The 13,819-nt window shown below is 35.1% G+C and overlaps 1 protein-coding gene across 33 annotated transcripts in view; it reads right to left on the bottom strand.

Moving 5' to 3' along the window:
• Positions 1-8,070: 8,070 nt before the first annotated feature.
• Positions 8,071-13,819, bottom strand: part of ZMYM2 (zinc finger MYM-type containing 2) — a 122,859-nt gene continuing 117,110 nt past the window's right edge. For 31 of the 33 annotated variants that reach the window (XM_078375095.1, XM_078375094.1, XM_078375100.1 and 28 more), the window contains 4 exons: positions 12,580-12,694; positions 11,684-11,935; positions 10,955-11,075; positions 8,071-8,952 (listed from right to left, as the gene is read on the bottom strand). In XM_078375095.1, the coding sequence (XP_078231221.1) occupies positions 8,760-8,952; positions 10,955-11,075; positions 11,684-11,935; positions 12,580-12,694 (681 nt within the window). In that variant the 3' untranslated portion in view covers positions 8,071-8,759. Of the gene's footprint in view, positions 8,953-10,954; positions 11,076-11,683; positions 11,936-12,579; positions 12,695-13,819 lie in introns of those variants that run through there. The other 2 variants (XR_013536140.1, XR_013536141.1) reach the window with 1 other exon arrangement.

The raw sequence follows: 13,819 nt of genomic DNA, 5'->3' as shown, positions 1-13,819 counted from the left end.
AGAACTGGCTGAGTGCAACTAATGTTGGCAAAATTATGAAGCAGAGAAAGTCTCAGTAGAAATGTAAATGTTTAAAGCCTAAAGTTGTTCATGATATTATTTATCAGCAGTGCTCTGCAGTAAATATGTGAAATGTTCACGTGTTACTCAACCAGTAGTGTCAAGGGTGAACTTCATTCACTTTCATGGATTTAACCATCATCAGTTCCGTGAACATCTGTCACACAGCACAGCTGAATATCCTGACTTGCCCTAGCACACAGTGGGTCAACAGCTTAGCAGCAGTCAAGTTTTATTGTGACGGTTGAGCTCAGGGCAAAGACTGCAGTTTTTCTGAAGGAGATAAACCACACTCAACCGCTAGTATTCAACACTGAATAGCTTTGGAAATTATTTTGTTGCAAGCCTGATAATGTTTCTTAACAAATTCACCTTAAAATTACAAGGCATAACAGTGCTTAAATGCAAAACATACTGCAATAAGGTTAATAATGACAACTAATGTTGCTTGAATCACAAGTAACATCAAGCTGCTTATCCAATTCTCATGCTGTCAAAAGTTAAAAGCAGTGGCATTCCCCTCCCCACACATTGACAGCAGACACATTGCCAGTCTCAAACTATAGTTCCAGCAGTGTTTTTCAGAGCTCAATGCAAGTGTGAAGGAAATTTCTGTACTTCAAAATCCATTTGATTGTGAAACTGAGGAGATTCCAGCTACCCTCCAACTGAAAGTGATTAATCTGCAACACAGTAACATGCTGAAAGGCAAGTATCAAGAGAACAATCTAATAGAATTGTACAAATGCTTTCCAAGTGATGAATATGTTTGACTAAAATTATACCCTCATGGACTGATATCAGTACTTGGCAGTATCCACCTGCTTGAAAAGACATTTTCAAAGATGAAATACATAAAACTTAACAGATGAACATTTGCAATCAATTTTGAACTCCAATTAAGTGAAAGTCCCCCAAAAAGCATTCTATCCTTCTCATTAGACTTGATTAGAAAAAAATTATATTCAATTATTTTGAATTTTGTCAATTAAAAAAATGTATGGACAGTCCTCGCTTGTAAGTACTTACATAATATCCTCGATGCTGCCTCTTGGTCTGCAAGGCCTAAAATAGTGACTCTCTGGTCCTTTACAAATAAAGCTGACTGACTCCTGAGTATAAGGAAGGGAGAAGTGTTAATGTGTGGAGGGAAAGATATGGGATAGCAATCCAGCTGCCAGGTGTGTTCCTCTCGGCACACTCAGCTACAGACGTGCAGGTGGGGCAGGCAGGGCACGTGTACAGAGTGCGGCTGGGACTGGCTCTGCTAACTTCCTTTCCATGAATCCATCTGCTATCTTCCAAAATTTTGCTGCAGGCTCACCTGTTATTTTTGTCTCAGCATATGTATACTAAACATTGGCTCTACCAGTTGAGAAGAGGTTGGTGGATAACTGGGGTAGCCTAGAAGAACTACCTATTTCAGTTTGTCACAGCAATGAATGGCCAAGTGGTTCAGGGGCACACATGGCTTTTAGACAAAAAGACCTAATGTGGGTCACAGCTCTGCCACTTCCTAGTTGTGTGACCTTAGGCATTCACTCATCTTTAAGCTGGGGATAATAAATACCAACAATACATCATGGGTTGGCACACAGAAAAGCACTCCAAAAACTATTGCTTTTATTCCCACAGTAACTCTAGGAAAAAAAAAAAATAATGCTTCAAATTTATGGCAAACAAGTAGAGAAATGCATGTCTCAAATACTACACTAGCTTTGATAGCCACTTACCTATTATTGCAATGAAAAGCACATGTCCCCACAGTTCACAACTTTCTGGAGTTCAGTGTAGATAAACATAAAAAAGTGACATCTGAAAACAAAATGGAAGGCGTAGACTCATACGAAACCCTTCTGTACGTAGTGTGGGATTGCTCTTAGTTAAGTCTCCTAGGGGAAGGCTTTACACAATTCGAAAACCATAAAAGTGTTTCATATTTGCCGACCAATGCACACGAGTATAAAATAAGGTTAATGAAGACTATACCTTTATGTTTTATTTCATACAATTGTTTCATTTTTTAAAATATAGGTGGACCACTTTTTAGATGTAGGTCTTTGGGTTTTTAGCCAAGGTGTTTAAAATGCAACTCTCTGGGGCCCATTCAGACTTACTAAACCAATCTCCAGTGGGCAGACCAGAAACCTCCAGTTTAATGAAATTCACAAGTGATTGTTAAGTGTTACTATACTGAGCAGTACTACAAACCATGAAGTCCTACATCTTCATCCCCTTGGCTCTCACAATGGAAGGTTGGGGGAACTCAAGTGGTACTAGTATGCTGAGCAAGTCAGAAAAGGCACACAACCACACACACAAAAACACAAGTGCTCAAAGGCACACAAAAATATAGGTATTTCTTCACTGATCACAGGTCATATTTCCAACGGTTCCTTTATTTTGAGAACTTCTTTTGAGACTGAGTCTTGCTCTGTCGCCCAGATCTGGAGTGCAGTAGCATGACCTGAGCTTACTGTAACCTCTGCCTCCTGGATTCAAGCAGTTCTCCTGCCTCATCCTCCCGAGTAGCAGGGACTACATACACACGCCACCACACCCAGCTAAGTTTTTGTATTTTTAGTAGAGGTGGGTTTCATCATGGTGGCCAGGCTGGCCTTTAATTCCTGACCTTGTGATCTACCCACCTTGGCCTCCCAAAGTGCTGGGATTATAGGTGTGAGCCACTGCACTCAGCTTGAACTTAAAAAGGTACTTGTAATCATTGATTCATTCAACAAACATTAACACCTAGTATGTGCCAGGAACTTTTCTAGGTGCTTGGGATCCAACATGGAAAAATTCCCTATGTTACATTCTAGCCAATTATGTTCTGCTCTTGGAGCTAAGTGACTAGTTAAAAATTTGAATGAACAAACACTGACTAATAACCTCTAAAGACCGAGAGCCTTCTATCTGGTCCACTGCTATTACTCAATGTGCGTATCTCTGCACCCCATCTCTACTAAAAGTACAAAAAAATTAGCTGGGCGTGGTGGTGCATGCCTGTAGTCCCATCTTCTCGGGATGCTGAGGCAGGAGAATTGCTTGTAACTGGAAAACAGAAGGTGCAGTGAGCCGGGATTGCGCCACTGCACTCTAGCCTGGCAACAGAGCGAGACTGTCTCGAAAAAAAAAAAAAAAAAAAAAAATGCTGGTACTTCTCCCTTTCCAGAATTGGAACAGACTGGTTAAATGATGAAGTCTGGAACCAGTCAGGACACAGAGCTGTCTCACAAAAAGTAGGTTCTTGATAAATCACTTAACCTAGGTATGTTACTTCAAAGTACAAGTGTGATCATGCTCAATAAGGCCTACGTGCCCATCTCATTCTGACATTCCATCACATTCCCATTTCTCCCAAACTATGCTAAGTCCTTGAGAGGAAGGGCTGTGTCTTAATTCTGTTCCCAGCACCTGGAATAATTAGGGGTCTGGAAAAATAATCTGTGTCTGTTGAATGAATAAGTGACTGATGGGCTCCATGACGTGACTGCAGCTCCTCATAAAGGTTTATTTATATAGAATACTTGTAATGTTACAAGTATTGAGGCAAGATGAAAGCGAAGTTACTTTTAGGGTTTTTCAAAATTCAGTAATGGTTCTAGAACTGCCATTTATATTTATGCCTGTTCTAAGAATTTCATGCATTTTTCTTAAAATCTTATACATAAATTCTACAGAAGAAAGCAAGCCTTCAGTTACCTCTACCAAAGCTAAGCAACTTTAAAAGGGGAGGGGGATGACCATGTATTTCATTAAAAGGAAAAATCTAGATCTGACACCAGTTTCCTTACAAAGGTCGGTCAGCAATCCCTAATTGCCAATTCTGAGATCCAAAAAATCTCTGAAAACCTAGTTTTTCCAAAAGTTTGTGAAAAAAAATTGATCTAATCGATGTAAGGCAGATAGCTTACTGCCTTACATAGTTAATCCCAGTTACTATGAAGTCTGATTATAACTGCAGAAATACTAATGTTTGATTATGGGGTGCTGCCCCAGGTCCCATTGATGGTGTTATATAATCTACATTATATATATCATCTCTGAAAAGGAGAAAATTCTGAATTCTAAAAACCCAAGGGTTTTAGATAAAGGATTATAGTATACTTACAAAGAAAAGTAAAAGCAACGGAAGCCTCAGGCCGTATACTATTGCCATCTGCTGATGTTGATATAGAACTACAACTATGTAATCAAAATGGGAAGATTTCATCTTATTTGGTTAACAGCAGCACACTCATAACTTGGAAAATAGTTGAAATTTTATTTTCAAAAGTAATTATTAAAAAAAAAAACCCTTATGTGCAAGAGTTGATGTGAGGAAAAAAAAAAACCCTTAGTGAAGTTTAAACAGAAAACCTCTATAATATTTGCAAGACTTTACCTAGAAGTTGATTTACACACCTTGATTTAATGTAGTTGAACACCTTTTAGATTTATCTTTAATGCATGGTGAGGGTATGCTAGCTAACCCTTTGGGGTGCTATTTTTAATTCCTCTTGTATTAAGCTGGGCCAAAAGCCACAGGTAAGGACTGATGCCATCAATGCTGTACCAACAAAATACTCAGAAATTGCTCTGCTGACTATTTCCAACAGAGCTAAAACCAACGTCAAGGTTACAGAATCTCATGTTTTATATACCGTATAATCACAGGTGGTAGTGATCCTCTCTATAAAACCTATTCTAGACCATAATAGCCTTTTGGGGTACAATCATCTCTTTCTATCCTACCTAGATAGTTCTAAGTTCCCTAGGAGTTAAACGTACTGTCTTGTTTGCCCCCAAAGATGTAAGCTTTTGAACGCTAACGTCTTCTTTTACTTTCTCTTCCTCCCTAACTACCATGATTAGCAGCAGCTTGTCGGCACAGAGGAACCATATAACAAATACTAAGTTTGTGATAATGAATTTTATTGTGCTGCATTTACTTCTGAGGAGTTACCGGAATGGGACTTTCAAAATTAGGCCTAATTATGTTCTCTGTGTTAAGGCTATTTTAGAAAAGATCTTTCTCCTCTCCAGGAAAAAATGTGTCTTTAAATAAATCACAAGGATTCAATGTAAACCATCGGGAAGGAATAAAAGACCTAAGGTCCCAAAAAGAACTACAACTGTTCTCTTTATTGCACACGAGAAAATATGCTGTCAGGACTTACAACTCTTAACAACTAATGGTCTGTGGCCCTCTCTTTGGTTCTATTAATATTTACGGGTCAAATCTTATATCCTCCTTCTTTCCCAAAAGGCCTAAATTCATTAATTTGCTGAACTCAGTAACTAATTAGGACATCACCTGACCAGATTTTAGGGACTTTCTCTTTTCCACTTCGTTACAAGGCAGGGGATCACAGTCACTTATTTGAGTGTCCCTCTGACATCTAACTTCCAAGTGAAGAAAAAAAGTACGAATTGAAACACCACTTTGGGTTGTTTCTAGTCTCAGATCCAAACTGATAGAGAGAGCCTGTTCTGGACACCAACTTCTAAATTGATGTGGTCTAATCCTCAGAACACAGGAGAATGGAATGCATGAAATTCAAAATCTTCTCTAAAAATGAGTAAGGGGCTTATTAAGGGGGAAATCCAAAAGTATGTAATTTAAAGAAATTTATTCTTTAAAAATATTTTCATGTACACTTTCATGACTATTTTGAGGGGAACAAGGAGATTATCCTACAGTAATATTAGCTTAAAAACATAAGTGACATGTATAACAATACATTTTGGAAATAACTGGCATAATAAAAACGCAAATGTTTGTAGTGATTTAAGGCTGCAAGATATTTAAGATCTCAGATTAAATGAACCCACATTAGAATAATGCAAACCAAAACTTGCAATTTTACGATTTCTTCATACTATATTATATAACCCTTAATACTATGCATAAACAAGTATACCCCATACCCCATTCCCAAATCATAACTGGAAAGGACAAAGGGAAAGTCTCTCAGAAAAACAGTGATAAATTTGAATGCATAGTACAATATGCATCCTCCTATTTCAATGTTTAACACACTGGCAACAACCCCACTTAATAAAAGAAAACCATGAGTTACTATTTAAGCAAAAAATATTTTTATGGAAAAAAAGTTGAGCTTCTTGCCTAGAAAAATCCTTTAATATCTATGTTCCTAATACAGTAAAACCTTTAAAAATGTGTTAATGAAGATTCAATTTGCATGGGAAATCCACTTTCTTCAATGTGGATAAATATTTTTCACTGGATCACTTTAAATGGCAAAATCTTCAGAAAACAGAACAGAAAAATATAGCATCTTCAATAAACATTTCAAGACAATAAGGTTATATTTACAGGATGCTATCTATAATCAGAGATCACCTAGAAGCAAAAGAAAATTGCTGTCATTTCATTGTCCTTTTGCAGCCAACTATGACCACATAAACTAAGAAGATCCAGGAATCAATGAAATGTGTTCTAGGTGAAGTAAGTTTCACAGAACAAACAATTCTCATAAAATAAGTTTTTCTTTTTCTTTTCCCCCTGAGAATCAAGTTAATCTATCAATGGATTGCAATCAAGACAAAGACAAGAGCTCTAAATCCTCAATCATGTCCAGATCAAAATTATGTAAGACATTTCCACTTAGAAAAGCTAAAAATGTACAAATGAAGAAAATGTAAATAGCAAGACAAGGTGCTTGATAGTACTACTATGGCAGAAATTTATGGTATTTGGTAACATATACAATTAAGTGACACCTGGGAAAAACTTTATTGCTCTTGATGGAATATAGCACCACTTTGAAGACTAAAAGGTGGTTAGAATTAACCACCTTTTAATCAACAATAGGCATTAATAGGAAAGTGCTTAAAGAAGTAGTTCTGGAAAAAAGGTAAGTTAGAGGAAATTTTTGTATTATATATTTTAAATACATTACCCACTTGTCTTCATTAAATAGACAATCAGCAATCTATTTTAGTACTGTAATATCAGATTTGCTACTATCAGTCTGATTATCACTCAATAATATAAAATCAAGGGACAGAATAGTCAAACTTAAAAAACAAGTTAGAACATTATAAAGTAATTTTATGCCAAAAACATTCAGATAATTATTGCTTAAATATACAACAATCACACCTGTGAAATTTTCCAAATCAGAATTGAGAAAATTTCTTCTGTGTGCTATAACATTTATCCACATGGGAGAGAGGAATATCTAAAGGACGTGTAGCAATTGCCTAACAACTATGGAAAATAGCTCAATTTCCCCCTGAACAATTTCTAAAAACTAATGCTACAATGGTCATTCAGGAATCAGAAGAAAACATGATTACACACATGCTAGAAAACAGCCAAATGATTTCAAGATAATCTGCAACTAGCATTTGTTCAGTCTTTAGAAAGTAGATTTTAAGTTTCCTTATTCTAAAAGAAAAGGTCTGGATGGATAAATTGCTATGCAGAAGCACAAAGTTTTTTTTTTTTTAATGCAATCTTCTATAAGAAGTAATTTAAAAAGCCAAACAATTTAACATATTTAAATGGGATTTCCTCTGAGATTGACTTTCTCTATTAGTTTCTTTCTTTGTTCCTCAATCATCTGCAATATCAGACTTACTACACTGGTAATCTTCATAATAAAATGTGATCCTATCTTATTTAATGTAGCTTGACCTTCTGTAACTATTTCAAGAGTGGAATTTCTAAAAATAATTTTATCCAATGTAAGCAGGCACAGGAATTCTGATAAAATTGGTTAAGTTTAGAGTATTACACAGGTAATATTGCAACGTGATCTGTATATGAGAGAAAATAAGAAATAAAAATCAAACCTCTGTAAATGAAGAGGATTTCAGATGGCTGGCATAAAATAAAACAATTTTATACTTTCATCAGACATTTTTACAAAGAAAATGTCTTGATAATCTTGTTTTCAACTTATACTCATTTATATATATATATATATATATATACATACACACATACATATATATATATATATATATTATTGATTGGGTGATGCAGAAAGCCACAAATGAGAAAAGGACACTAAGGTTTTAATAAGGGGAACAAAAAATTGTTTCACCAGTATAGATTCACATTACAGTACACCAATATTGACAGCATTCTCTTGTCTATTTTTGGTACAGAAGATGGTATCTCTCTACATAACCTTATTGTAAGGCTTCAGTAACTAAAATGTAAAACAAAACAAACAAAAAATCCCCCCAAAACAAAACAAAAACCCCAGCCTATTAGTTTACAGTTTATTTTAAAAATTCCGAAAGACACTGCAAGTTCTAAACTTTTAGTAGTGCTACCCATACACAACCATCTGGTTAAGAACCCAGTAAAAGAACCTCCTTCCAAGGAAGCTTTGCAACAGTAGAGTTGTGCAATATGGATGTTTCTTACTACAAGAAAAAAATCATACATGGCACATTCTCATTCATATTCTGTAATGTAAAAAGTTACAAACATACCTAATCAAATAAATAATAATAAAAAAAAGAATTTGAATGTATTTGTTAAGTATCCTAAAACCACTACATAGAATAATGGCAACTTTCACTCACAGATTATTTACATGGTAATACCCAGTGTGGGTACACTGCTACAAAACTCAAAACAGAAGGAGTAAACTTGAAATGTTTTCCATAATAAAGATCTAGCAGCATGACTATCTAATGCTGTTTTATCCCGATTGCTTCCGAAACGTTCCTTTTTAGTCTGTGTCTTCATCCAGTTCATAATTGTCTTTATCATAAATATCTTTTACTAGAAGAACCCGTACAAGCATATTTTCCAAGGTGTTTCGGTCCAGTGAAGTAGATGTGTACCAGACAGGGCTATCTGTAGAACTAGAGCATTCTGGTTGCAAATAAAAAACATCCATTCTCTGATTAAGATTCTGTGGACTTTGGAGGGGGGGATGGAGAGAGAAAAAGTCAATTTCACAAAATACATACAAAATTTCACACAACCTTTTTTCCTTCTTTCAAGAATAATTCAGACCCCATTAATCACGTTATATAATCAGACCCTATGCCTCAATGTCTCCATTACTGTCATTAAAGTATTCTCAAAGTTACTTTCTGTGATAGAGATTTCCTACTACAATTTTAACTCTATTTCACTGAATCCAAAACACTATCAATAGACATACCATTCATTATTTTAATGTTACCATAAAGTAAAACACTGTCAATTATAATTTCAAGATATAACAATTTAAACTGTGCATTCTAGTTTCAGAAATAGTAAAATGTGAAAATGTCTTAGAATTGGTAAAATATGGCAGTATATAAAATTTAAAAATTCTTACAGCACTACATAATTAATAGAAACTTAATTTTTAAAATACCAACAAGGTAATAGTGAGACAGGAATTTCCACGTAGTAAATAGTTACTATCAACTGAAGACCCTGACACTGTTGCAGTCAAATAGGACTACCCTAAACCATGGTGAGAAATACAGGTTAAGCATCCCTAATTCAAAAATCCAAAATCTGAAATTCTTTGAGTGCCAAAATGATACTAAAAGCAGAAAGTTCCACACCTGACCTCATGTGAGGAGTTTACAGCCAAAACACAGGCACACAGATTATTCAGCATCCCCAAGGGGAAAATAAAATCACCTTTAGGCTACATAAATAAAATTATCTTCAGGCTACATGTACAAGGCATATATGAAACATACTGAATTTCATGTTTAGAGTTGTGTCCCATCCCTGAGACATTTCATAATGTATATGCAAATATTCCAAATTCTGAAAAAAATCTGAAATCTAAAATACTTGTGGTCTAAAGCATTTTGGATAAGAGGCATTCAACTTGTACTACTATCATCATAAACATGACATTATTGTTTTTTACAAGTTCTTGAGGGCCATCCCAGGGACCTAACTGTAATTTATAAATTTGTTTAAATAGGGAAGTATATTTTGAATTCATGCTGACCTTTTGAATATTATAGAGTACTTACTTAAAACAACAGGTAAGCATAAAATAATCGATGGTCTCTAAACATTTCCTTGGCTTAAACTTTTAAAAATGCCTGTTGGTCTGAGATTGGGGGAAAAAAAATTCCAGAATATGATTCCATTTTTCATTCCTGCTTGACTGTTTTCTCTTAAATGTAAATACTTCATTTACATTTCCACCTATCTATACTACCTTTGAACATACCTTTACACCAGGCGTTGGCAAACTACAGCCACCCACCTGCTTATGTAAAGTTTTATTATAACACAGCCACACGCCATTAAACTTACATATAGCATATGGCTGCTTTCTAGTTACAAGAGAACCAACTAGTTACAATAGAGATTTATAGCCCCAAAAGCCTAAACTATTTATCATCTGACTCTTTAAGAAAAAGTTTGTGTCCTCTGCTTTGCAGTCATTGGAACTGCTGTAATTTAAAAGAAAATGACAGGCACAGTAGCTCATAACTATAATTCTAGCACACTGGAAGGCTGAGGCATGAGGATCAGCTGAGGTCAGGAGTTCAAGACCAGCCTGGGAAACACAGTGAGACTGTCTCTACAAAAAATACAAAAATTAGCCAGCTATGAAGGCACATGCCTGTAGTCCCAGCAGTCTGAGGTTGCAGTGAGCTGTGATCATGTGCCATTGCACTCCAGTCTGGGTGAGAGAGGAAAACCCCAACTCAAAAAAAAAAAAGACAGCAGTAGTAATTTCATTAGTAGAGGGTGATTTCTTAACACATGCTTAAACTCTAAGTATGATGTATAAGCTGGGTATTTCAAACTAAAAGATTATAACTGAATGAACTCGGGTATAACTGAGAGAGAAGAAATTTCAGAAAAAATCCATTTAAAACACCTATTGGTGACGTTAAATTTAAATCAGCCAACTTCTACCATTTTTAAAAGTTAAGTATGATTAACACTCACCTTTTAGACAAGTAGCATTCAAACATTTTCACAGGACATCTGGAAGGATTGGCTGTGTTTTCAATTTGTTCAAATACTGGTTCGTCATCTTCGTGTTTTCTTTTTCCAGTAGTAATTTTATCTTAAAAAATAAAAATGAAATAAACCTCCTAAACTAATCTTAAAGAAAGACATAAAGATCACTTCTGGTATATGTTATATACCAAAGAATAGGACTAGGTGCCCCTTGGAGTTCTAAGTTAAGGCTCTTCTGGTAACAATTTTTCAAACAAAAGGAACTGAGTCATCTTAAGAAGACATAGGTTGTCTTATTTTATAAAAATGACAGTCCTTAGATTCTTAACAGGTGACCCAGATGGTCTTTAATAATGCAAGGTTTGGATATCCCTACTATAGACAATCTCAAAATGGAAATCCGGGCCAGGTGCGGTGGCTCGCCCCTGTAATCCCAGCACTTTGGGAGGCCGAGGCAGGCAAATCACCTGAGGTTAGAAGTTTAAGACCAACATGGAGAAACCATGCTTCTACTAAAAATACAATGTCAACCAGGCGTGGTGGCACATGCCTGTAATCCCAACTACTCGGGAGGCTGAGGCAGGAGAATCGCTTGAACCCAGGAGGTGGAGGCTGCGGTGAGCCAAGATTGCACCATTGCACTCCAGCCTGGGCAACAAGAGAGAAACTCCGTCACAAAAAAAGAAAAAAAAAGGAAGCTATCTGTTACACTACCTTCATTATCTGTTCCACATAAGGAAGACACTTGGTATCGAAGACATGCTTTGTTTTCCATCGTTAAAGGATTTTTTTTCCAATGCCTAAACACAGTGCCAAAGGAAAGTCTTAAGTGTTGTTCCACTGTTTTCAGGCCAAAATACTTAGTGTTAAAGTAGAACAGTGTATTCAGAAGAGCTACTGGAGAGTGTGATCCTAGTTGTTTTATCCTCCAAAGATAGTCTTCTTCAACTCGAGAGAATATGGACCCTTAAATAGAGAGAACTATTTTAAAAGAATTATAATAAATAAAAGTTTTCATTTAACCATCTAGAAGTAGATACACTTAATTTAAGGACAAATCTATACCAATTCTCCATTAATTTAGATCAACTAGAGTAATTTTAGAAATACTTATGCAGTTAATAATACAGAGGCTACTATGGAATTATTATCTATGGAATAAGGGACTGGGTGTTTGCTTCTGTTCTTCAGTAGGACAAGCAAACAGTGGTCAGAAAAAAATGTAAATCCTTTTAAAATTAAAATTGGGGAATTAAAATTCCTGAAAAAAAGTGGTGACTCCATATACATACACATTTTCTTCATATGTTGAAAACAGTGGTTTAAGAGAAATTTATATCAGAAGTGCCACTAGAAGGCTTAAGACATGAACATCCAGTCTCATACTCCAGAGGAAGTAGATCACATTTCTTACAAAGTTCTTCATAAACACTAGTTATTGACCACATTCATTTCTAATTCAACAAGAGGTGAACATCAGGTAAGCTCATGAGTAAGTGTTCAGGAAATGTTATCTAATTTAAATGACTTCTTAATATTTTCAAACATACTCTGTAAAAATAACAATCCCAGTATCAAGAGAGCAACACCTTTATTTAAAACAGCATTACCATCTGGAAGTATGCTTGGTTGCCAGCTTCGTAGTATTTTATTCAATTCTTGCTCAAAAGTTTGGTATCCAGGATCAATAAATATGTTGTCTTTTCGATTACTTCCACACAAGTACTACAAAAAAAAAAAAAAAAGCCCCACAAACTTTCTTGAAAGAAAATCAGCTAATTATAAATAGTGAACATATTATACTCTTTAAGAAAAAAATTAAGTTTTATGTCTTTTAAATACAAGCATACTACTAATAAAACATGAGATGACTGATTTTATGAATGTACCTAGAAATTATAAAAAATCATAAATTGTCAACAGATCTTTTGCTTGAAGCACTCAAAACTGAAATACCCCAGAAACGAGAATATAAAAACTGGATGATAATCTTCAGTCTGTCAGACAAAAAACAAAACAAAACAATATTTGTTTCCAGTATTTATTATATAGTACATAAAGAGAAATTTAAATTTAAAAATAAGAGTGATTTTTTTTTTTTAGTTTTTTTTTCTTATAAAGTAAGAGTAATCAAGGTAGTAACTAAAGAAAAAAACCACTGAGTAGTAAGGATGGGATGAAATGTTATCTGTAGCTATTGAAAGCTCTGTTCTAGCACTCTGACTTTGTCAGGCTAATGCTTTTCTCTTATTGTCTCTGTATTTCTAATTCTCCACCTGTACAACAGTACAAATTTATGAATCTTGTAACTCACTGTCACAAACCTAGAAAAACCTTAACAGTGAGGGTGGTTACAAAATCATTTAAAGTACTAATGTTTATTAGTGAAATTTAAAAAGAAAACATAAAATTATATGATAATAGTACAAAGGATAGAAGGCAAGAATTGGGAGTACACTGTTCTACAGCTCTTAAACTACATGTGAAGTAGTATAGTATTATTTGAAGGTAAACATGTAATTAAAGATGCAATTGTAAACCTAAGGCAACAAGTAAAAAAACTTAACAGGTACAAATAATAAGCCAATAGTGGAAATAAAGTGGAATTATAAAACAGAAAAAGATGCAAAGACAAAGAACAGATAGAATACAAAACAACCTGAAGGACAACAGATTTTAATCCAATGACAGAAGTGATCACGTTACATGTAAAAGGTCTAAGCCAAGGTTAGCAAACTAGAGTCCCGGAGCCACATCTGGCCCATGCCTATTTTTATAAAATTTTCTTGGAATACCAACATACTGGTTCATTTGCATACTGCCTACAGCAGCTTTCATGTTATAATGGCA

Source organism: Callithrix jacchus, chromosome 5 (genome assembly GCF_049354715.1).
Source record: "Callithrix jacchus isolate 240 chromosome 5, calJac240_pri, whole genome shotgun sequence".
NCBI classification, from domain to species: Eukaryota; Metazoa; Chordata; class Mammalia; order Primates; family Cebidae; genus Callithrix; species Callithrix jacchus.
The sequence above is the reverse complement of the archived record's forward strand: the minus strand, read 5'-3'. Positions and strand labels throughout refer to the sequence as shown.